This window comes from Antechinus flavipes, chromosome 1 (assembly GCF_016432865.1).
Source record: "Antechinus flavipes isolate AdamAnt ecotype Samford, QLD, Australia chromosome 1, AdamAnt_v2, whole genome shotgun sequence".
Taxonomy (NCBI): Eukaryota; Metazoa; Chordata; class Mammalia; order Dasyuromorphia; family Dasyuridae; genus Antechinus; species Antechinus flavipes.
Window position 1 is genome coordinate 657,577,284 of NC_067398.1, and position 24,946 is coordinate 657,602,229.

The 24,946-nt window shown below is 40.8% G+C and overlaps 1 protein-coding gene across 1 annotated transcript in view; it reads right to left on the reverse strand.

The window, feature by feature from the left end:
* Nucleotides 1–23,665, reverse strand: part of VAV1 (vav guanine nucleotide exchange factor 1) — a 35,942-nt gene extending 12,277 nt beyond the window's left edge. Inside the window, exons 1-9 of the mRNA XM_051971726.1 lie at nt 23,363–23,665; nt 11,263–11,379; nt 10,220–10,278; nt 9,881–9,949; nt 9,502–9,610; nt 9,283–9,378; nt 9,124–9,192; nt 5,169–5,272; nt 3,660–3,759 (exon numbers count right to left, since the gene is read on the reverse strand). Of these exons, the coding sequence (XP_051827686.1) occupies nt 3,660–3,759; nt 5,169–5,272; nt 9,124–9,192; nt 9,283–9,378; nt 9,502–9,610; nt 9,881–9,949; nt 10,220–10,278; nt 11,263–11,379; nt 23,363–23,566 (927 nt within the window). The 5' untranslated portion in view covers nt 23,567–23,665. The remainder of the gene's footprint in view (nt 1–3,659; nt 3,760–5,168; nt 5,273–9,123; nt 9,193–9,282; nt 9,379–9,501; nt 9,611–9,880; nt 9,950–10,219; nt 10,279–11,262; nt 11,380–23,362) is intronic.
* Nucleotides 23,666–24,946: the final 1,281 nt, after the last annotated feature.

The following is a 24,946-nucleotide window of genomic DNA, read 5'->3' on the forward strand; positions in this document are numbered from 1 at the left end:
AGGTCCAAGTTTGTTTTTCTACACTATTAGTATTTTTGCCCCCTACAGAAACTTAAAATAATTAATCCTTATTGTCCCTATAATTATACCACTTCCAGCTTAAATCTCCTTTTGGGATATTTGTCCTAGTCCAGCTGATTTATCCATCTTTGTTTTTTTTAAGTGGCATTTCTTCCTTCTCTTTAAGCACTTCTGGAAATATAACTAATGCGTCATACTTCTACTATCCTTGATGGTAAAAAGAGTTTTGGGTTTTATTTTAAGACCTCTTCGTATCTTTTCCATCTTCCATTTGTTGGTTATCTTCTTTCCAACCTCATTCTTGGGATGACTTTGCTTAGTTGAGTCTCTTATTATTAAACTTTCTTTAAACTGGTTTTGCCCCTCCACTTGCCACCTTCTGTCTAGAGTCTTTTTCTCTTGTCTTTCTAGATATTTTCATTCTGGATTCAACTATCATCTTTATGCACATTATTCCCAGATATACATCGCCAGTCCTCATCTCTTTCCTTGAACTTCAGTCCTATATGTCCCATTGCCTGCTCGCCATCACTTATCTTAGAACTCATTATCATTCTCCTGAAACTTCCACTCCCATAATATCTCAATTTCTATCAAAATGCCATCACTCAGTCACCCACGTTAACAACTCGGATGTTATTTTCAACTCTTCATTATCACTAATTCCCTCCAGTTATGACTTCACTTATGAAGTCATAACAATTCCCCTTCCTCAACATCTCTTTCATCTACCCCTTTTTTTCTTCCCTCTAGTCACATTAAAATCACTAGTTTTTCTTTGGACTGACTTCTTTACTGGTCACCCTTTATCCAGGCTCTCCTCTTCTTAATCCATCCTCTACACAGTTGCCAAATTAATATTTAATGTCATATATAAACTGGATTGACTTATCAGTGAATATGTTATTTGCTCTTAGAAGAATGGAAGCTCATTGCAAGAAGAGATCATTTCATTCTTTGTCCTTGTATCCCCAGCCCCTAGCAGAGTACCTGGTACTCAAGAAGCACTTAATAAATACTTGTTGATCTATCTTCTCTCATTTTTTTAGATGCTACATCTCATAATCACCCATCATCCTTCTCTATAAGAATTTGCAAATCAGTTTATATCTTAAATGGCATAACCCACAGATGTCATATCTTTCCTCTTGGCAAATTAGTCAAGTATTTGCTAAGGCACTTTTTAGATTCCTTTGGTCTCTCTCTCTCTCTCTTTTTTTTAATGATTATTGATTGATACCAGCTAAACATCTATATGAAATTATTATAGTTTGTGTCTAGGTCCTTTCTTCCACCCATATCCCACTGTCATCATTGACCATTTGTCTAATGTAATGTAAAAAACAAGGTATCAAAATAAATTCTAATGGATGCGACTCAAGAATGAGATGATTCAGACCAGTTCCAATGGTCTTGTGATGAAGAAAGCCATCTGCATCCAGAGAGAGGATAGTAGAAATTGAGTGTGGATCACAACATAGTATTTTCACCCTTTTTGTTGTTGTTTGCTTGCATCTTATTTTCTTTCTCATTTTTTTCCGGTTTGATTTGATTTTTCTTGTACAGCAAGATAATTTTATAAATATGTATGCATATATTGGATTTAATATAAATTTCTACCATGTTTAACCTATATTGGGCTACTTGTCATCTAGGGAAGGGGATAGGAGAAGGAGGGGGAATTAAAACACAAGGTTTTGCAAGGGTTATTGTTGAAGAATTATCCATGCATGTTTTGAAAATAAAAAGCTTTAATAAAAAATAAGGTATCAATAAAATATTTTTAAAAGATGTTTGGCCATATCAGATTTGAGTTGTTTTTAATGTACAATAAATCTTTTCCTCATTTCTTCCTTCTAGATCTATATGACTCTTGATCTTTGCTCTATTAAGTAGGTAATCTGACTGTACACAGGCAATTAATAATTCAGAGATGATTCCTCATATGAGCAAAGGGCCATTTCTCTCTCTGTTAAATAAAATAAAGTGTATTTTCTGGGATGCTAATCAATCTTTTCCAAGGCCAGAGTCTTTCAATTTTTTTCCAAAAGAAAGCATTTATGATACATAGAAGTGAGGCTTCTAGAGCGTCCACCTGGCACATTTTCCATCATACTTTTCCCCATCCTCAACTACTTTCACTTTTGCATTGAAATTCTCAAGGATCAGAATATATGTTGATTTAATTTAAAAATTTTTACTAGGTTCTTCATAAAATTTCTCTCTTCATTCTCGACAATAAATGTTTGTGCAGAAGCTACAGTTTTTTGATGGTGGTCCTTTTTGCAAATTCTTATCATGATTGATGTAATACCAAATAGCTAAATGTCCCATGAAATGATGCTTCTTGTTTTCTTTTGACACACCCTTAAAACCAACTCCACCAGCTCCTTTATTTGCCTATATTAAAAAAAAAAAATCAAAACCTATGAGCCATCATTCCCATGATGTCCCAGAGGCAACTTCCTCCTTTTTTCTGGTTTTCTCCAGGGTGAGAGTGTCAAGAAGGATATGATTCAATACCCGTCAGTAGTATGTGCCATTGTTAATCATTAGACAAGGAGCACTTTTAATTGCACCACTGACAGAGGAAAAAGTTTATTCAGAGCATTAAAATTTTCAATTCTTGCCCCATCTGCTGCTTTTCTTGGTGTGTTGCCACCATTACTGCAGAAGTAAGTGAGAAATAAGGGCCATTTTGCACTTTTGTTTCATGGGTGGTCAAAACCAAAGATCCTCAGTTGTCTGGTCTTTCCAGGTCCTGCTAGATTTATCTTCAGCAAGCATACAGAGTCTGAGATCACACTCACTGTCTTCTCTGAGAACTAGAACCTGACAGAATTTATGTTTTGCTGGCATAACCTGGAAAACTCCCAAGTCACCTTTACACCACAATGAAGCATCAGGACTTTGAGAAAGTCCTCAGGAAAACAAAAGGCTCCATTCATTTAATACTATTGTAGTCTTCTGGTGTTCTTGTACAACTGCGAGATATGGAACATTACAATCTCTAAAGAACTGAACCTGAGTACCATCATCCTAAGGGTGATAGACACATAATGGGTTCAGGCAAACTAATACATTACCAACAGAGAATTATGAAGAAAATTTGGGGTAATAGGAGTCATCAAGGAAATACATGAATGAAAAAAAAAAAAGATATAGTAGTGAGAATAAAGAAGAATGCAGCTCTGAATTTGGAGTCAAAGGAGCTGAGTTCAAAATCTGCCTCTTCTACTTCTTTGCTATATAATCACAAGTAAATGATTAAACCTATTTGGATCTCAAAACAAGGGATAGCCAATGTGCCCCCTTGATATAATCTTAATCAAGGGAAATCAAGAAAGACTTTCAGAATTTTGGATGGTCCTCTTCTGGTAGACCATAGAAAGGGAGGTAACATGAAAAAGAATTAGACAGCATAAACAGGGATAGATAGTTAGCAATCTGCACTATGAGAGAGAATATTATATTGATGAAAACACTGAGCCAGTTAGGTATTTTGAGCTATTGTTGTTGCTGGTATGATTATAGTTAGATAGCGTACACTTCAATCTAATCTTATTAGATAGACAAGCACTGGTTGTTCCTTGTTGCTATCAGTACCTCCTTTCCCACCCCACTCCAAGCCCACCAACCTCCAGCTTCATCTGCACATCCTCCCGCATATTGGCCACTCGGTCTAAATGCTTGCTGGCTGACTCCACCTGGCTACAGTAACGGCCATACACAAGGAACCTGTAGGGGAAGAAATGGTAAATGTTTAACAACCAGCTCTCTAAGAGAGAGGAAATGTGTCCACAACATATTTTTTAAAGTTTAATCTGTGGCTAAGATGACAGGAAAAAATAATGATGAATGTTGGAGGGGATGCGGGAAAACAGGGACACTGATGCATTGTTGGTGGAGTTGTGAACGAACCCAACCATTCTGGAGAGCAATCTGGAATTATGCCCAAAAAGTTATCAAACTGTGCATACCCTTTGATTCAGCAGTGCTACTACTGGGCTTATACCCCAGAGAGATACTAAAGAAGGGAAAGGGGCCTGTATGTGCCAAAATGTTTGTGGCAGCCCTGTTTGTAGTGGCTAGAAACTGGAAAATGAATGGATGCCCATCAATTGGAGAATGGCTGGGTAAATTGTGGTATATGAATGTTATGGAATATTATTGTTCTGTAAGAAATGACCAGCAGGATGAATACAGAGAGGCTTGGAGAGACCTACATGGACTGATGCTAAGTGAGATGAGCAGAACCAGGAGATCGTTATACACTTCAACAACGATACTGTATGAGGATGTATTCTGATGGACGTGGATTTCTATGACAAAGAGACCTGAGTTTCAATGGATAAATGATGGACAGAAACAGCTACACCCAAAGAAGGAACACTGGGAAACGAATGTGAACTATTTGCATTTTTGATTTTCTTCCCGAGTTATTTTTACCTTCTGAATCCAATTCTCCCTGTGCAACAAGAGAACTGTTCGGTTCTGCAAATATGTATTGTATCTAGGATATACTGCAACATATTTAACATTTATAGGACTGCTTGCCATCTTGGGGTGGGGTGGAGGGAGGGAGGGGAAAAAATCGAAACATAAGCGAGTGCAAGGGATAATGTTGTAAAAAATTACCCTGGCATGGATTCTGTCAATATAAAGCTATTATTAAATAAAATAAAATTTAAATTAAAAAAAAGTTTAATCTGTATTGTTAGCATTTTATCCATCACATTTCTAAGTCTAGACAATTAACAAAACAATAAATTAAACTTTTATTTGTAATATTTGTCAATTTCAATGTAAATGCTTACCCTGAAAATTTAACAATCAGTTCTCAAGAGTTGAATTGGCCTAGCACATCCTTGAGAAACCAAAGGAATTTTAGTGCCTCAGCTTAAGCATCCCTTCTCCTAACCCTAAAACTCCATTGAGCTTTGGTGTACCCCCATTTGACTATGGAGGAAGTTAAAGTCCAAGGGAAAGGGAATGATTTACTCAAACTCACACAGCCAATCAATGGGTGAATTGGACCCAGATCTGCAGTCCCCCAGTGGCTGGTGGTCAGAAAATGCTAGAGACCACATAGTATCAGCCTGGGCAGAAATAGACCCTCTAATCACCCTTCCACCTTCCAGACTCACCTCTCCTTATAGTTGATGAACACCTGATAAAGTTCTGCAGCACCACTGGCAGAAAGTGCTTCCTTCAGGTCCCTCAGGAAACTGCTATGGACACTGAGAAGGTCCTGAGCAGAAAATACAGAATCAAAGAACCTCAGAGATAATAGGGACTTCAGGAGTCCAAGAGCTCAGATGTGTTAAACACAAGGCATATGGCACCAGATTAATATGCAATTAAGAAATATTTAACAAAATAAATAAAAATAGAATTAAATAATATTTCATTTAGAAAGGAAGTCCATCGACAGCTGGCAGGGAGCTTCATGCATGGATTGGTAGCCCCCATTTCTATCAGAGTTTGACACCATCACTCTGGTCCAATCCACACATGACCAGGACTCTCCTCCTAACATCCCTTGCAATCGACCATCCCTAATCCTTCTGAAAACTTCCATGAATGAAGAAACTTCCTACCTTTCTCTTTTAAAGGGCTTTGATTGTTAGGAATTTGGGAGTTTTTGCCTACATCAGACTTAAAATCTATCTCTGAGCAGCTTCCACCTAATACATCTAGTTCTGCTGTTTCAGGACAAGCAGAACTAATAATATCATCAATCAATATCTTGTTTTTATATAGCACTCTGAGGTTGGTGAGATCTTGGCTTCTTGCACAATAGCCTTCAAATATCTGAAAACAGATACTATGTGTCTCCCCACAGACTCCAATCTTCTCTTCTCTTCTCCAAGATAAATATCATGGAGACAACACTAAGTTAAGACTCAGAGGAGTGAGAGAACCAGAGTTCACACCTGCCCCTTACTCCTTGTATAACCACAATTCATTTATTCTCTCTAGACACAAGTTTAGCAGCTACAAAATGAAGGTTTTGAACTAAACGACCTTCAAAATCCCTTCTCAATTCTAAATCAATGATCTTTTGATATCCATTTCCTTAATCAGCCTGAAATTGCCTGGTGTCCAGATCCCTTGCTCTCCTGGTGGTCCTCTTCTGGAATTATTCCAGTTTGTTAATCTCCTTCCTAAAAATGAGACACCAGAATGGAACACAGAATTCCAGATGTAATGTGATCTGAAAGTGTACAGTACAGAAAGACCAAAATCTCCCTTCTTCTGGACACTCTTCTGCCTCTCTTAATGAAGCTAAATATAAATATAGTGAAGCTAAATAAATAAATTGGGAAGAACTATGTTGATTTGTACATTGAGCTTGCCATTCACTAAAAAGTCCTTTTCACATAACTTATAGTTGAGCAGTTTGTTTTTTGAACTTCAACTAAATAGCTTTACATTTCGCATAAACTGTACTTGAGCAGTTTGTTTTTGAACCCCAAGTAGAGAGATTTTCATTTATCTTCATTAAATAGATGTGGGGTAGGGGGTGGGTAGAGGACTGATCTTGAGCTATGAAGGCTTGCTTAGGAACAGGTAAAACCCAGGACAGAAAAAAATCATGAGAAGAAACAAAGTATCCCAGTGGATAGAGCCCTGTACTTGGAGTCTAGAAAACATAAGTAGAAAACCTAGCCTCAGATACTATTTAACCCTAAGAAAGTTACTTAATTGCTGTTTGCCTCAGTTTCATCATATATAAAATGGGAATAATAAGAGTATCTCCTTCCCAAGGTTGTCCAGGGGATCAAATGACCTAATATTTATAAAAATGCTTGGCACAGTACCTGGCACATAGTAGCTATTTAATATGTGATTATTTAATTAATGTTATCTAATAATATTTAAAATTTTTATTGCTTAATGCTTATTAAATCTAAATCTAAAATCATTGGCAACCTTCTTATAGCGCCCAGATCTATAGTTACTTTGATGTGGTGTCCCTCAAAAGGAACTTACACCCACATCTACCACATATATAGATGACCAAGTCACAAGTTCCCTTATAGGGAAGAGGGGCCTTAACATCAAAAAATTTCTATGTCCAGAGCACCCTCTTTCCAGACCTAAGAACTATCCTAAGTCCTTCAGGAACCAGGGACAGGAACAAAATGACTTGGGATTTCTCAGAAACATTTAATACCCAGAGGAAGGCAGAAAATCCTTCTTTTCTGTTCTTACCTCCTCTTGGACCTGTAAGCAGGACTACTCCAGTCTCCCTGATTCCTGCCAATTGCTTGGCTTATACCTCCCCTGTCCCCAATTTTTCACCTTCTTCCTCTTCCTTGCCTTTGAATGGAGGCACTTCCCAGATTTCCTTCTCAGGCTCTCTTCTCATCCTCCTGCCCTCCTCACTTCATTTCCCTGCTAGGTACACAAATGACTCCCACCTGAACTCCAGCCTTCTATTTTCACCAACCTGCTGCACATAGCCACCTAGACAGGCCCATAAGACTTAGGTTTATCTATCCCCCTCATTTTACAGATGGAGAAACTGAGGCTCAGAAAAGAGGGCATTTGCCAAGGTCTCACAGGCAATTATTGGAAAGACTTTTAATCCAGCAGTCTTTCCACTGTGCACACTGATATCCAATGCACCCTATACATGTCTTGTTTATACATAGTTGTTTGCATGTTCTCTCTCCTCCCTCATAAGACTATCAATAATCTGAGAAGAGAAATTGTCTTTTGCCTTTCTTAAGTACAGTGTCTGGCACATAGTAGGGCAGGGGCTTTTTTGGAGGCAATCAGGGTGAAGTGACTTGCCCAGAGTCATCACACAACTAGTAAGTGTCTGAGACCAGATTTTAACTCAAGTTCTCCTGATTCCAGGACTGATGTTCTATTCACCGAACCACTTAGCTTCCCCCATAAAATAGATAATTTTTTTTGACTTGGTTTGATCCTATAATGTAGTTTTTTTCTCTTTTTTAATTTTTTAAAATCTTTTACTTTATTTTTCTTGAGGATTTTTTTAAGGGTAGGGTTTTCTTTCACAACATGACTTTTATGGAAATGTTTTGCATAACTTCATATGTGGTTTCTTAATGAGGGCGGGGGTTGGGGATAAGGGAAAGAATCTGAAACCCAAAAAAAATTTTTAAAGAAATGCAAAAAATCATTTTAAATATAACTGGAGGGAAATACTAAATAAATAATTGGATATTAAAAATTTAACAATAAAAGTAAAAAAAGAAAAACCTGGAGTGGGGAAGAAATGAGGCTTTTATCAGAAATACTGGCTAAAAAAATGTTTACTAGCTTTCTGCTTCCCATTTAATCTTGGCTACATCAGTTTTACTTGTACAAAAACTTTTTAATTTAATGTAATCAAAATTACTCATTTTGCATTTCATAATGTTGTCTAATGATTCTTTGGTCACAAATTCCTCCCTTCTACACAGATCTGAAAGGTGGACTATCCCTTGCTCTCCTAATTTGTTTATAATATCATCCTTTATGTCTAAATCATGAACCCATTTTGACCTTATCTTGGAATAGGGTGTTAAGTATTGGTCAGTGCCTAGTTTCTGTCATACCATTTTTCAATTTTCCCAGCAATTTTTGTCAAATAATTAGCTTTTATCCCAGAAGCTAAAGTCTTTGTGTTTATTAATACCAGATTATTATAGTCATTGACTATTATGTCTTGTGAACATAACCTGTTCCACTGATCCACTACTCTATTTCTTAGTCAGTTCCAAATGGTTTTGATGATTGCCACTTCATAGCAGAGTTTTAGGTCTGGTCACTATAAGATAGGCTGCCACTTTATAACAGACTTTTTGATCTGGTAAGGCTAGGTCACTATAAGATAGATATTACAGGTATTGTATTTTATAGATTGATAAATGAGGCTCAGAGATCCCAAGTAACTTGCTCAAGATTATACAGCCTGTTACTGTCCATGAGAGACAGGACTGTGAGACCAGTACTCTGGATACTTTGTCATGCTGAATTTGAGATAAAAAGAATGAACAAGTGAATGGATGAAGGGAGAATGGGGCAGAAAAGTTGGATTGGAGAGCCTTGGTAGGACTTAAAGAAAGGAAGGTCTAAGCTCACCTCCAAGTTGATAAAAATGATCTCAATGTCTTCTGGTCTTAGGAATCGCTGCAGAGGCTTCAGGAAGTGCTAGAGGTTAGAGAAGAGAGAAATGAGCTTGAAGAAAAGGAAAGGATCCCCCAGCCAGGCCACAAGACATGCCCTAGGCTGGCTGCCCACCTGCTGGATTGAGCTGAGAGTGTCAGTATATTTCTCTTCTGTCTGCTGGATCTCCCGGAGACAACAGGCCTTCTTGTCCAGCTCCGTCATCTTTGGCTGAGAAAGAGAGGAGGAACACATACGTTTTAGAGGTCCTTGCAGGAACAGCCCCAGGGGTCATTCATCAGCCCCTTCCCATATCCAGGATCATCACCACAATCCACCCCCCCCCCAACTTACCAGCATGGGTGCGGGTTCTGTTCGCATGAGATCTTCATAGATCTCATCCCCCTCTGCTTCTTCATTCTCCACACAGTCATAAAGGTCCTCATCTTCCTCCACAGTGTCACTTAGGAGAAGGCATGCTCATCATACATTATATCCCCTTTTCTCTGGTGCCCAAAGCCTAGGAATTAAAATGGTCCCACCAAAACACCTCCTCTGGGAAGCCTCCCTTGATGGTATCTCTGCCTTTCTCCTGTGCTTTTCAGCCCCCTACCCCAAAGGTAAAGCTGTTCCTGCTCTCTCTCTTTCTGTCAAAGAATAGAAAGAAGCCTCATCTCCAGCTTCTGAAAAAGCTTCCAGGTTTCTGATCCATCTCCCAGAGGGGGTCACTCACTCGATCTGATCTGACAGTCCACTGTAAATGTCATCATCCCCAAAGTTGTCTTCATCTGTGGGGAAGGGCCTGGGGAGGAGAGAGGCAGAATTGGGAAGAGAAGGATGGGGAACCTTTCCTGGGCAACGAACTGGCGTTTTGAGCCCTTCTCAGGGCTCATCGTCATTATTATTCACATTTATAGGCATTGTAAAGTGTGGTAAAAATCCTGTGTGTACATTGGTCTCTACCACAGGACAAGAAGATAGCAGTCAGAGGAACAAAAATGGAAGGGCTAGGTAATGGGGGAAGGGGCAAGAGGAGAGAGTTAGAAGCATGGAAAGTACAAGAAAAACTCACATGATCCCCTTGTTCTGGGCAATTGTTGTCCATGATAGAGCCGACAAGGTATAGATTACCTGAACATGAAAAAAGACTCAGAAATTGGGACCAAGGTGGTAACCACCCTTTGCATGGCATCATGAATTCAGATAAGCCTGAGTTTAAGCCCAGGCTCCCCTAGAACCTTAATTTCAGTACTCCAATATTCTGATTTTTGTAAATCCCAGAATTTCAGCTTCTTAGTCCGTAGTTTTATACTTCCAAGATTCCAAGAGCCTGGGATTTTAAAATTCTATGAATTTGGGTATTGAATGTTCCAGGATTTCCAGGTTCTAAGCTTCCAGAACTGCCAGAGTCCCCAAGCCAGTTATCCATTAACTTTTCACCAGTAGACAAAGCTGTAAAAACCCTGGAGACATATAATTTGCATCTCCATTCCCAAAGTGCAGCAATCCTTGGCAAGGACTTGCTGTGCCAACCCTTTCTCTTTTCCTCCTTTCCTAATAAGTCACTAAACGTCCAAGTTCAAATCCCCCTTCTTCATGAAAGCCTTCCTAACTGAACATCTCTCCCTCCAACCTATCCCTCCAAGTCTCTGATGCTTCCTTTACTAAGAGTTGCTTTTACCAGATCCTTCCAATTTATTTAATCAGTGACTTCTTTTTCTCCCACCTTCCCCTTCTCCTTAATTAATTTAAGGAAATCTGTTTTCTCTTCCCTATATCATCCCTAAGATAATATCCCGCAGATTGGATTCTCTCCACTCATACATAGTAGGTAGACTTGTGGTTTATACAATTCAATTTTTTTACCCTGTCATTTTGCAACTTTGGCCACTCCCCACCCATACACATATACATTGGCCAGTTTCTTTCGAAGTTTGGGATCTTGGGTTTTCACTTGGAGGAGTCAGAGAGCAGTCAACATTAGTGATCTTTAGATGGTTTCTGATATTTTTTCTAACTCTAAATCCTGGATTCTAGTTCAGCCTTCTTGCTCCTAGAAAGAGGATGATAGGTCCCAGTGTGGGGCAAGGAGAGACAGCTATTTAAAGGACTGACCTTCCCAAAGTCCTGTACATCAAAAAGGTCAAAGACCTCAAACAGCTGATTTCTGCGGAGCCCAAACTTCTCACAGCAGGCCGCCAGGAAGGTGCGGATGTTCTTGAGGCAAAGGAACTGGAAGACAGAGAGGAGCAAAGGGAATGATGTTACCCCCATCCTCTCCATCCTACCCCCAGATCAGCAGCAAGGCTCTTTTCTCAGCAAGATCTTGGCCCACATGCACATAAATATTCACAGAACATTTCATGCTGTGTCAAGGAACTGGAAACTAAATAAGCATCCTTCAATTGGAGAAACGCTAAGCAAATTATAGCACCTGGATGAAACAGAATACCATTGTGCTCTAAGAAATGACAAAAGGGAGAGATTCAGAGAAACCTGGGAGGACACGTGGAACCAAAACAATTCATACAATGACGGTAAAAATGTAAAGTTAAGCAAAAAAATATTTTTGAAACTTTAAACTGGGAGCATGAAATGCCCAAAGAAGGTTCACACAAGCACCCACAGAGGAAGCATGCTCCCCAACTCCTGAGAGAGGAGTGATGGATAGGTTAGGGACTCATGGAGGGACAAAAGGGACAGACATTTCTGGACGAAGTCAACATGAGGATTTGTTTTGCATGAGTGTATTTGTTATGAGGGAGAACATCTAAATGGCTGAGAGGAGGTGGAGCTGGTAGCTAGTGACAGTGATATACACCAAAAAAGAAGAAATGAAAGAATGATGAAACAAAAAATGTTCCAAAGAAAGCAGAAGGAAATAGACAAGCAGGGTAGTTTTGTTATTATTGTGTTCAACTTAATAATAATAATAATATCATATAATATATTTATGTATAATATATTAATAATAGCTAATATTTATCATGTTTACTCTGCACTAGACATTATACTAAGTATTTCACAAATATTATCTTATTTAATCCTCAAAATACCGCATAGAGGTAAGTGCTATTATTATTCACATTTTACAGTTGAAGAAACTGAGATAAAGAAAGGTTAAAATGACTTTTCCAAGTGTCATGTGGCTATTAGGCATCTGAGGCTGGATTTGAAGTCAGGTTTCCCTGAATCGAAGTCCAACACTCCATCCATAATCCACCTTGCTGACAGATAAAAACCTTAATACATGGTTTCTTTAAAAAAACAGACCATAGGGGCAGCTAGTGGAGCAGTGAATAGAGCACCAGCCCTGAAGTCAGGAGGACCTGAGTTCAAATTTAATCTCAGACACTTAACACTTCCTGGCTGTGTGACCCTGGGCAAGTCACTTAACCCCAATTGCCTCGGCAAATAAATAAATAAGAAAATGAATGAATGAATGAATAAAAAACAGACTATAGTCTACACAGATAGATTCGCATATAATTCTTTTTTCTGTTCTTTGCATATCAAAATGTTCGTGTTTATAAGTTCATAACAAAAAATTATTTTACAATAAAAATTCAGGTGAAAAGGCTTCCTGTATCAAGAGTCACCTTTTGAGAACTCTGGCTCCATGCTCAAGCACCTCTGAATCATCCTTGTATCTCATCTCTCAGTCACTCCTAAATCTGGACAATCGCCAAATTCTGGCTCCCTAGAATCTCTGACTTCTGTCTCAAGCAAGCCCTTGGTACCTTTTACTTGGACTACTGCCTCCTCATTAGAATTCTTACTTCCAATGCCTTTCCTCTCCAAGGCATCCTCAGATGCCAAAGTATTCTTCTTAAAATACAAGTCTGACCATGTCATTGCTCTGATCAAGAAATTCTCTCTGATCAGTGGCACCCAATTCCCTATGGGATCAAAGGTGACTCCTCTACTTGGCATTTAAAAAATATACAACCTAGGGACACCTAGATGGCACAGTGAATAGAGCACCTGAAGTCAGGAGGACCTGAGTTCAAATCTGACCTCAGACACTTAATACTTCCTAGCTGTGTGACCCTGGGCAAGTCACTTAACCCCAATAGCCTGGGGAGGGGGAGAGGAATACACAACCTAGATCCAACCTACTTTTCCTGATTTATTGTATATTCCTCTTCACTCACTGAAACATGGAACATTCCATCTCCTCTCTGTGCGCCTTTGCATTATTAGCTGGTTCCCCATGACCAGATCATCCACCCTCCTTTCCACTGTCTCTTAGAACCAACTGTTTCTTTAAAATTCCACATATATACCATCCTCTCCGCACCCTTCTTGATCTACTGCTCAGCCCCAAAGGGAAAGCACCCCCATTAAATGGCTTTGTATTTTTTAATGTATTTATAGAAGAGACAATATGGTCTATTCACCAACACAGCAGTCTGTTTCATTAACACTTTTCCCTTCCTTTTCTTAAGTCTAGATGATCAACAAAACAATACATCAAGCCCTGTTTTTTTTAATCATGATTAGATTTCCAAAAATCTAACAACTCCTCTTGTCTTGACCTTCTGTCTGACCTTCTGGATCTAGGGGAGCCTCAGTTAACTTATTTAGCATCTCAGAACTTGAAGTAATTATCCCCTCCCTGGGAGTTCTCTTACCAATGATGTAGACAAAAAAAAAAAAAAAAAAAAAAAGGTCAAAAGACATGTCTGTGTGTTTGTGTAGACACAGTTTGGGCTTCTACTTCCTCCTCCCTAGACAGACTGGTGGGTCTCATTCCCAGGGACTTCCCATATTGGTATTCTTAGTGTGGACACTGATCAGCTTTATCCCTGCTAGATCTCAGAACTCCCAAACTCAAGGGATCCTCCAGCCTTAACCTCCCAAGTAACAGGGATGAGAGGAGAAGAGGAAAGAAAAGAAGAAGGAAGATAGGAAAGAGGAGAGGGAAGAAGAGGAATGAGGGGAAGGAGAAGAAATGAGAAGGAGAAAGAGAGAGAGACAGACAGACAGAGAGACAGAGACATAGACAGAGGAAGAAGAAGTGGAGGAAAAGAAAGAAGAGAAGGAAAAAAAGAGGAGGAGGAAGTAGAAGAAAAGAAGGAGGAGAAAGAGGAGGAGAAAGAGAGGAGAAGAGGAGGAAGAAGAAGAAGAGGAGGAAGGAAGAAAAAGAGGAGGAAAAAAGAAGAAAAAGAGGAAGAAGAAGAAGAAGAGGAGGAAGAGAAAGAGGAGGAGGAGGAGGAAGAAAAGAGAGAAAAGAGGTAAGAGAAAAGATAGGAGAAAGAGGCTGGGGAAGTTCCTCCTTGACCTCTGGAAGATCAGCTGATGGTCAAAGGCTTTTACCCTCAGTCCTATGACAAGAGACTATGACTCAAGACTGGGGGCTCCCCGGCACTGCGGGAGGGATCTGGCTTAAACCACAGGATAGACTTTCTCACTAGCTCTCCCCAGGGTGAGGGTGGAAGGGACCTCAGCCAGATTCCACAAGGGGAGGAAAGAGGAATAGCCTTCTTCCTTGCAAGCTCAGCCACCTCCCAGGTTTGGTTCTGGGCTGAGGAAAGGGATGGCCCACCCCAGAGAATATGCCCCAAACCTAGTGGGGGGAAGGAGGGCACCCATTCACTCCCCTCCAACCACCGCCCTTGGGAGCAAGGCCGGAAACAGGAAATGACAGCCCAGAATAGGCCCTGCCTAAGGGGGAGGCCCCTTTCCGCCCCTAAACCCCCTGCTGTTACTGTCTCCCTCCTTGGCCACCAATACGGCCCAGCTGTCGGACCATAGCCACGGTGTGAGCTGTGCATCATGTCAACCTCACTACTGGACGCTGAATCTGTGATGCTCTGGTCCCACATTCTTTCGGCTCACTAATTCACATTTCATCAAATTAGTCCCTTAAAGAATCCTAGAATCTCTGGGCTCTCAAGACCCTCAGGATCCCAGGTCCAACCTCCTTCCACAAAGCAGGAATCCCCCCCATAACTTTCTGGAAGAAGGGCATCCATCTCTTTCCTGCTTGGACACCTTGAGGGGCTCATTACCTCCCAAGGCAGCTCGTCCCATTTTAACTACTGATATTATTTATAATAATGTTAATATAGCACTTACATCACAATAACTTTGTAAGAGTATTGGTGTCCTAGTTGCATATGGGGAAACCAAGGCTCAACAAAGCTTTGCCCTAAATCACTCCAGTTCAATTAAATGAGGTTATAGGCCTTCTGGTAAGTACTGGGAATGGATTCACAAAAAGGTGGTTATGGACTTGAAACTTGTGTTCTACTAAGGAGATAAAATGTACATCCTGATCAATAAATACAAAAATATAGAGAAAATAATTTCAATGTTACAGCAAAAAACAAACTTGTCTTGAAAGAAAGGCTATAAGAAACCACTTCCTTATCCTTCTTTACAGAGGCAGGGGCCTATGGATGTGTTATAATATAGAGAGTTAATTTGGGGGAGTATATTGATTGATTTTGCTGTTTTTACCCCTTTTCCTTTTTCTCTTTTAAACTAAATTCTTTGTTATACATCATGGCTCTTTGGGAGGTGGAGAGGAAAAGGTACAAAGGATAATTTAGGTGATGTAAAAATGAAAGACATCAAGAAAATTTTATTTTAAAAAAAAATCATTCTAGAAGGGAAGAAATAATAATTAGAAGGTTTAAAGTCATAGGGTTAAAAAATAGCAATCACAAAACCTCCTCATTACAGGACCAAGTATCTTTTCATTAGACAAGTTAATCTAACCAAAGACAGTTTTGATTCCTCCTCCATATGGCTGCCAAACTAATATTCCTAAAGTTCACATCACTCCCCTACTCATAAACTTCAATAACTCCCTGTTGCCTTCAGGATAAAATATTAACTCCTCTCTTTGATAGTTAAAGCCCTTTGTAGTCTGGCTCTAGCCAATTTTTCATATAATGTAGGTTCTGCATGTGTAGTCAAGGGACCTCTGGTCGTCCCTGGGGGATGGTAAAGGAGGTCAAAACAATTTTCATAATAATAATAGGATGGTTTTTGTCTATTAAAATATTTCTCCCTGGTCCTACTACATATCTGTGTGAGACCAGATTTTCTGTAGATTTTTCAACCAAAACAACATTGCAATAGACTGAATACAAACACAGAGACAAGAATATAGTTGCTTTCTATCATCAGACATTAGAGATATTTTAAAATTTTTTTCATTAAAGCTTTTTTATTTTCAAAACATATGCATAGATAATTTTTCAACATTCACCCTTGCAAAACCTTTTTTTCCAAATTTCCCTTCCTTACCGCATCTCCTCCCTTATATGGCAAATAATCCAATATTTGTTAAACATGTTAAAATAGAAGACATTAGAGAGTTTTCCAAAATATGTCAAACGCTATCACTCTTCTTCTTAAGGCAGCTGGCGGCATAGTGGATAAAGGGTTAGAACTGGGGTCAGGAAGACCTGAGTTCAAATATGGGTTCATAATAGATATTATATGGCTGGCACATAGTAGGCCCTAAAAAAGTTAGTACTCTCTTTCTCCCTAATATTTTCCTGTTTTTCTTTCTTTCTTTTTCTTCCCCTCTCTCCCCCCCACCCCAGGCAATTAGGGTTAAGTGACTTGCCCAAGGTCACACAGCTAGGAAGTGTTAAGAATCTGAGGCCAGATTTGAACTTGGGTCCTCCTGACTTCAGGGCTGGCACTCTATCCACTATACCATCTAGCTGCCCTGATATTTTTCCTGTCTTAAAAATATATATACTTTTTTTTTATTATTAAGAAAATGTTATTTCAACTTGTGATGGAGAGAGCCATCATCTATATCCAGAAAGAGTGACTATGGTACTGAATGTGGATTACAACATAGTATTTTCACCTTTTTTGTTAATTGTTTGCTTGGTTTTTTTCTCATTTTTTTCTTTTTGATCTTATTTTTCTTGTGCAGCATGATAAATGCAGAAATGTGTTTATAATTGCATGTGTTTAACCCATATTGGATTACTTGTTGTCTAACGGAAGGAGTAGGGGAAGAGGGAGAAAAATTTGAAACACAAGGTTTTGCAAGGGTGAATATTGAAAATTATCTTTGTATACATTTTGAAAATAAAAAGCTATTATAAAAAAAGAAAATGCTATTTCTATTATCAGTTATTTCAATGAATTAATATTTTATTGATCATCTTTATATTTTAATACAGCAAATATTAGTAGTCATAACCCACAACATAAACAAAAAAGTTCTTTAATAATTTAATTTAAGAATTTTTAAAGTCTAAAAAAGGTTCTGAGATCAAAAAGTTTGAGAACTACTTGGCCCACTCTCTCTGGAGTCAGATTCTTTCTCTCGGACCTTAGGCCTCCTCCAGTTTGATTTTCTAGACTGTGAAATAAGAGGAATTATACTTTCACTAGATAAACTCTGAGGTCCTTCTTGGTTCCAAAGCTAGGATACCAGGATCCTACATTACCCTCCCTCATAAAGTCTTCATTCCAGCCAAGCTGCCTGCTTGTTTCCCCCATTTGGGATCTTAGCAGCTCCCACTTTCCTGCCTTTCTATAGGCCTGGAATGTTCTCCCCCTAGGTTTACTTCTAGTCCCACATTCTGCAGATCTTTCTAATCCACCAACAATTTTTCTTAAACTCTTCACTTCCTTTGCAGTTACACATTTGAGGACATGCTGGTTCCCTCAACCCCTCAAAAACATAAACTCCATGAAGGCAAGCAGGGATTTTCTTGATTTTGTCTTTAAATCCAAAGACACTCCAAGCACTCTGCCTGGAAAATTGTAGGAATTTAATAAATGCTTATTAAATTGAACTGTTTTTAAGATACTCTTTGAGATACAGTAAAAATTTGCCTGCTCCAGTTTCTCCTTATTAATTCTCATTGTCTCTTGGGACAAAGAAAAATAAATCATTTTCTATAGTCCTGAACAGGACCTGTGGGGAGAATGGGGAGGGAGTGTGTATTACAGATTTCTCTCTTTCTTGGTAGTTTTTCGGAAATTTAAAGATCTTCAGCCATTCACTCCCTAATATTTCAGGCCAACTCTTATCTGTAGAGTTAGCTTTTCCTCCCAACTTTCTAAGATCTACAAAAGCATTTCTTCAAGACCTTAGGCCTTCATGGATTTCAAAAACAAGAGTGAACCACACTACTAACTAGCATGGGACAAAGACAGACAAAGACTAATCCTTGCAATCAGAGGACCTGGGTTTGAATTCTGGTTCTGTTCCCTACTCCTTAGATGATTTTAAACAAGTCAATTTATCTTTCTGGACCTCAGTTTTGTAAACTGAGTCAGTTTATTTCTCTGAGCTTCAACATTTGTAAAATCAGGAGATTGGTTTATGAAATCACTGTAAGTCCATTCCAGGTCTAAATCCTGTGCTTGCATTAAATATTCCTCAAATGTTCAACACTGAAATTCCTATCACTGATCTGCCATTCCTTTCTTTCAGTCTTGCTGAGAATTGATATAGTTGACATTCTTCCCCCACTACCCACATCCCCATCCCTCTTAAAAGCTCCTCTGTTTTCCTGGGTGTGGACATAGCTATACTGACCATTACCTTAGGCCAGTGGTTCTCATATTTTTTTTTTCTACCTCATAGTACAATATTCTTCACTTAGGAGCAATCAAGTTATACTGAACAAGGAAATTAGCAATAAAAATCTTCCCAGGCCGTTGAGTTTCCAGACCTATGGTCTAGGCCCCAGCGGTTTTTTTCCCCCACCAATATTCAGTAGTTAATTTTTTTTAATTTTCAAAAGTATTTAATTTTTCAAATACATGTAAAGATAGTTTTCAACATTCATTTGTGTTCCGAATTTTTTCTCTCCCTCCCTTTAACTCCCCCTACCCAAGATAGCAAATAATCTGATAAAAGTTAAATACATGCAATTCTTTTAAACAAATTTCTATATTTGTCTTATTAAGCAAGAAAAATCAGACTAAAAAGAAAAAAAAAACAAAGAAAGGTGAAAATAGTATGTCTCCATATTTGGTCTCCATAGTTGTCTGGATGCAGACGGCATTTTCTATCCCAAGTCTATGGAATTTAGGCCCTAGTTTCTTAAACTAGTTTGCAACCTCATATAAAGTTTTGTAAATGAATGTGGGTGAGGTGGGGTTGCAAAATTATGATTTATTATCAGTAATTGTTTGATTTGTATGCCTATATACCCAGGATCACTTAAGAATTTCTTGGGCAAAAAGGAGTCATGAATGGAAAAAATTTAAAAAGCCCTGGTCTAGGCCTTAGGATGCTACCACTACTCCTTCCCCTTCTCTTCTACACTTCCCTAAGGGAGAAGGAGACTTTATGCAGCATATTGCTATTACTGTGACCTTCCCAAAGTCAAGCTAAGAAGAGCAGCTGGGGAGGAAGAGGGGGAGCAAGAGCTGGGGATTTCAAAGTACACCCTGAAAAACTCAAGACATGCTTTTTAAGAACCACTACTTAGCAACAATAGGGGAATGTTCATGGATATATAATTTCAGAAAATTCACTTTATTTCTCAGTTGTTTTATCTATAAAATGGGATAATAATACCTGTACTACCACCTTCGGGAGATTACTGCAGGGAAAATGCATTATAAACTCTTACATGCTATAAGAAAGAAAATTGTTTTTATTATTCTGGTGCTGGTAGAACCTCTTTGGAACCATTTTGGCCCTCCCCCATTCACCAAAGAACGATATGGGTCAGAGTATATCTGTTACAGAATCTCTCCTGACTTCCCCATCTCTGTCTTACAGATTTAGCTTCCCTGGCCACAGGTTAAAACCACAGATCAAATCACAGGATTTAGAGTTAAGAAAGGACTGAAGAAATAATCAAACCAAAAGAGTCCTAAAATGAAAGGCAGGATTTGAATTCAGCTCTTCTGCCTCTATTTTAGCACTGTTACTACTGGTTTCCCTGAAGCAGCCTCTTTTCTTCCTCCAAATTTTCTCCCATCAGTTGATAGATCCTATGAGATCTCTTGAATCAGTCCCCTCCTCTTCATACTCCCTGCCTCTTCTCCAACCCAAGCCCTCTTTACTTCTACCCAAGACTAGTCTAAACGTCCTGGGGGGGGGAGGGTCTCCTCAAAGTCTCTGCTCTCCTTTCCCTTTTATCCCTATTGTAATAACCACAGCTAACGTTTATTTAACACTTTAAGGTTTGCAAAGCACTTTATATTAATTCATTTGGTCTGAGGAAGGTGATTTTATTGTCCCCACTCCTGTGTCTAGGATCCCACAGCTAATGTCACATTTGTGACTGGACTCTGTCCACTGCACCAGCCAGCTGCCTTTATAGACAGGTAATTGCTTTCCTGAGGTCCCCAGGAGACCATAAAGGGTCACATCATTCCATTTCAGACCTGTTCGGGCCCCACAAACCCGGCCTCCTCTGAGTCCCCCCATGGTTGACTTCCTGGAACCCTCATACCGATCCCTGCTCTTCCTCCCAGGCTAAGTATCCCTGGGAAAACTAAGGGCAGATTCCAGGCTTCCCATCCCCTCCCAGAACATGGACATGGTGAAGAAGGTCTTGATCTCACCAAGGGGACCCAGAAGATCTGCTGACTGGAGGCGCCGCCTTGGGAAAGTTGCAGGCTACTAGATTGGGAGATAGATCTGAGTTCGAATCCTACCCAAACTATTTACAAGTGGGCAAAGACTCTTGGTCACTAGTTTTATTACATATAAATGGAAGAGTTAGACTAGTGATATCTTGGCGTCTTCCATCTGATGTTTGACACGGCTCAAATCCCTCCACTCCCTGTCTTCTGCCCTTCTGGACTCTGGTACCCACAGACAGAGAAGAGAAGGGGAAAAGGAGTTCTTTTCCCATCAGAGTTTAGACAAAAGGAGTAATATGCAAATGACATGCAAATGAATGCAAATCTGCTCCTGCCAGTCTCTCTACACTACACTCATTGTGCATCCCTGGGGGGAAAAGGGGTGGGGAAAGAAGGGAAGAGGGAAAGGGCTGTTGCCAGGAGTCTGGTACTCCAAGGAAATTGGGGGAGACAGAACAAGAAGGCACTTGAGAGATCATCTAATCCAATATCTTCCCTTTGCAGATTAGAAATTGAGCCCCAGACAGGGCAAACAGAATTCAAACCAGCATCTTCTAGCTCAACACCCAGTGGTCTTCTCAGAGCTCTGTATTTTCTGTCCAGGGTGAGATAAGAGGGCAGAGACTAAAAGAGGAGGAAGAGAAGGAGGAGAAAAGACAGAGGAACTAGTAACTGTCCCAGACTAACCCATCACCAAGCCTGGGAAAACCCCATCGACCCTCAAGGCTCTTCTCTGCCCTCACTTTATCATTCACTTCCCTTTTTCACTCAGCCCTCCCCAGGAAGCTTGTCCAGATTACTCCCTCAGCTCCCACTGCTGTGTACAAATGGCTTCATCCTAACTTCTCTTCCACCGAGCTTCAAAGTCTGGAGCCCTGGAAAATGACGTCTACATGGAGATGGGGCCTGTGTCTTCTTGCTTAAACCTAATTTATGGGGGACTCAGAGCCTCCATCTCCCTCTGGAAAGAAGCCATAATTTCTTTTCCTCGCTTCTGGAGATGGCAGACCACCCCTTGAAGAGCCAGATGTCCTACCCTCATCAGCAGGAGGGGTGGGAAGCAGTAGAGCACTCATAAAAGCCAAGAAGGGGATGAAGTCAGAAGAGCCCAGAAGAAGGGGAGGGGGCTCACAGAATTACAGAATTGGAAGGGACCTCGAAAAGCCTATTTTTCAACCCCACACAAAGAAGAACCCCATCATACTAAACATGTGGTACTACAGCCTCTGTTTGAAGACCTCCAATGTGCAGGAACGCACTATTTCTTGAGGTGTCCATTCCAATTTGGAACAATTCTAATTGTAAGGAAGGTTTTTGGGTTTGTTTGTTTTTTAACAGAGATTAAAAAACTAAAATGTCTCTTTGTCACTTGCACTCATTGCTTTGGGGTTCCCGTTTCTACCTACTAGCCCCAAAGGGCCTCGGGGTATAGCAGGAAGTTTAAGGACCCCAGGGATTTAGGCCTCAACCCCAAGGCCAGGAGAAACCCCAGCTGTCCAAAAATCCCAGCCTCCCTTCCCAAAGGCTAAGAGGGGGCAAACCAGGAGTATCTGACTCCTTCACCCCCCCAAAACCCCAAAAGGTTCCTTCCTTAAGCTCAGAGCCTTCCTGGAGCCTGGGGCAGGAAGCTGTTGGGGAGAAAGGGGAAGAGGAAGGAAGGGTCTGGGGCAGCAAGGGGAAAAGGGGACAGAAACTGGGGGAGAGCCTTGTAGGAACAGCAAAAGCTCTGAAGATACAGTGACCTCTTTCCTGAGCCTGAGACCAATTACCTCAGCTGGAAATTACAGGCTTCTGGGGGTTTGTGGGAATGTGTGTGTGTAGTAGGGATAGGGATTGGGGTGGCAAGCATCCAGGGAGAAGGACCCTGAGGAAGCTAGGAGTCCAGCCAGGATGCCCCTGCAGGGAAGGGAAGATGCATCCTCCTGTTATCTCCCACTGGTCAAGGGGGACTCATCACCCTCCATCCCTCATCTCAATTCCCCTAACCTCAACAATGGGGGCTTCAATCCTATGAGCCTTCTCCCAGAATCCCCAGCAATGGGGGATTCCAACCCAGGCAGATTAGATGCTCTAATAGGACTCAGAGCTGGAAGGGACCATGCAGACCATTTAACACCCTTACAGGTGGGAATTGAGATCCAAAGAGAGAAGAAAAATAATGACTAAAATCATATAATTTAGTAAGTGGCAGAGCTGGGAACTGAATTCAGGACTTCTGGTTCTAAACCCATCAGTCTGAAACTCTTTAGACTATACCACTATCCCCCCTCCACCCTCTGGCACCCCTTTCCTCTCAAGCTGCACTCCACATTTATCACAATGATTTCCATCTCATCCTCCAAGCTTTTCCTCTACTGAAAGGGTATCTCTGTGACCCTAACCAAACCCCAACCCAAAAGCCACCCCCCAGACATGGGGACTTCAGCTCTAAGTGGGGCTGAACCCCACTAAGCCCTTCAAAGGGACTGCATTGGAGAAAAGGGGCTTTAAGACCACAGCCCCTGCAGCTTGGGACCCCACATTCTGAGGTTTCTGAGCCTATAAATAACCACTCAGACACTGCCCTCACCCTGGGGGTACAAGCCTGGCATCTGGGAGTCCCCGGCCCTCCCTGACCTGAATCCTCAGGTAACTCTGAGCTGACTGGGGCTCCCCCAGCACAGTGGTTAGGACTCACCTGAGACATTTGGGGGCGCAGGTTGATCTCTCGAAGATTGACCGCATGGGGCAGTAAGTTGTTGAGCAGCTGACACAGGAGGACGCCATCACGGAGGGCCTGAGCAAGCTCGCAGACCTGGGCCCCGTCCCACGTCACCCGGTGGTTGGGGGGCAGCACCCGGCACTGGATAAGCCAGTGGGCACACTGGCGCCACAACTCCATGGTGGCCCCCCAACCTGGCCCAGGCAGACCCCAAGGCCCAGACTGCTAGTCTCGCCGCCCAGACACCACTCACTCTCTGAGGCCTAAAGTACCACTTCCTCTTCTCTGCCAGTTACAAAGATGTTAAGTCCCGGAGGAGGGGCCTCCGGTTGGGGGAGTGAAAAGGAGCACCCCCAGAGGAGGAGGAGGAGCCCTGAGCACCTGGTCATTAGTGCCCAGTTCTGTAAGGCCCAGTTCAGTCTCACCTCCCCAGGGGAGGCTGGAAAAATGGGACACAGAAATGAGCAGGTCTGGAGCTCAGTTCTCTGCCACCAAGTCCTCTCTCAGCCTCAATTACCTCATCTATTCAAATGACTGAGATGGAAGCATCTTCCTGGTTGTATGCTGAATATGAACTGAGATTCTTTCTGATGGGGCAGAGTTTCCTAACCTTGGGCCCCCAATCATCCCTGTTCAGAATTGGGGGAAGAAGGATAACTGAAATGGAGCCCTCCTTCCTGTCCTTAAGAAGCACTACAGGACTGAGGAATGGAAAAAGAGAAATCAGGGAGTTCTAATTTCTCTTCCCCATCATTTCTTAGGGTCTCTGAGAAGGACCCAAGGAAGGATGGTTAAAAGAGAGGTTTGCATTAGGAAGCCATCGCCAGCTCACTATCCATTTTCATTTCTTTCTCCTGGGGGAAAAAAAGGATCTAACTTCACGGTCCACCACCACTCCTCCTTACTTCTGTTTAGGGACATGATATTAAAAAATTGCAAATATATGCAAATGGACAGTCTCTGAAACTGGTCTTGGGCAAACACTTAGTTTGGATTCAAGGCCATAGGGTTGGAAGAGAGAAGGGAGGCGAGGGAATCAGATCTCAGCTGTATCTGGGAAGAAATCATCAGAATTTAGAGCTGAAAGGACCTCAGAAATCATATCCAACCTCTTCATTTTCAAGTGAAGAAACTGAGGCCGAGGGAAGTTTCTCTTTTTTTCTTGCATATCCAAGTGACACATAGTAGGCACTTAATAAATGCCTTTTTTTTTTTTTTGCTGAGGCGATTGGGATTAAGTGACTTGCCCAGGGTCACGCAGCTAGGAAGTGTTAAGTGTCTGAGATTAAATTTGAACTCAGGTCCTCCTGACTCTGGGGCTGGTGCTCATTGTGCTTCCTAAGCTGCCCCTAAATGTATCTTTTTTTTTTTTTTTTAATTAAATGCTTTAGGGAAAGAAGGAGGGAGTCCAACCAAATTCCTTTTATGACATAGATAAGGTGCTGATACCAAAACCAGGTGGGGTCAAAACAGAGAAAGAAAATTATAGACCAATTTTCCTAATGAATATTGATACAAAAAACCTTAAATAAAAAGTAAATTTTCCTAATATGTGTAGAA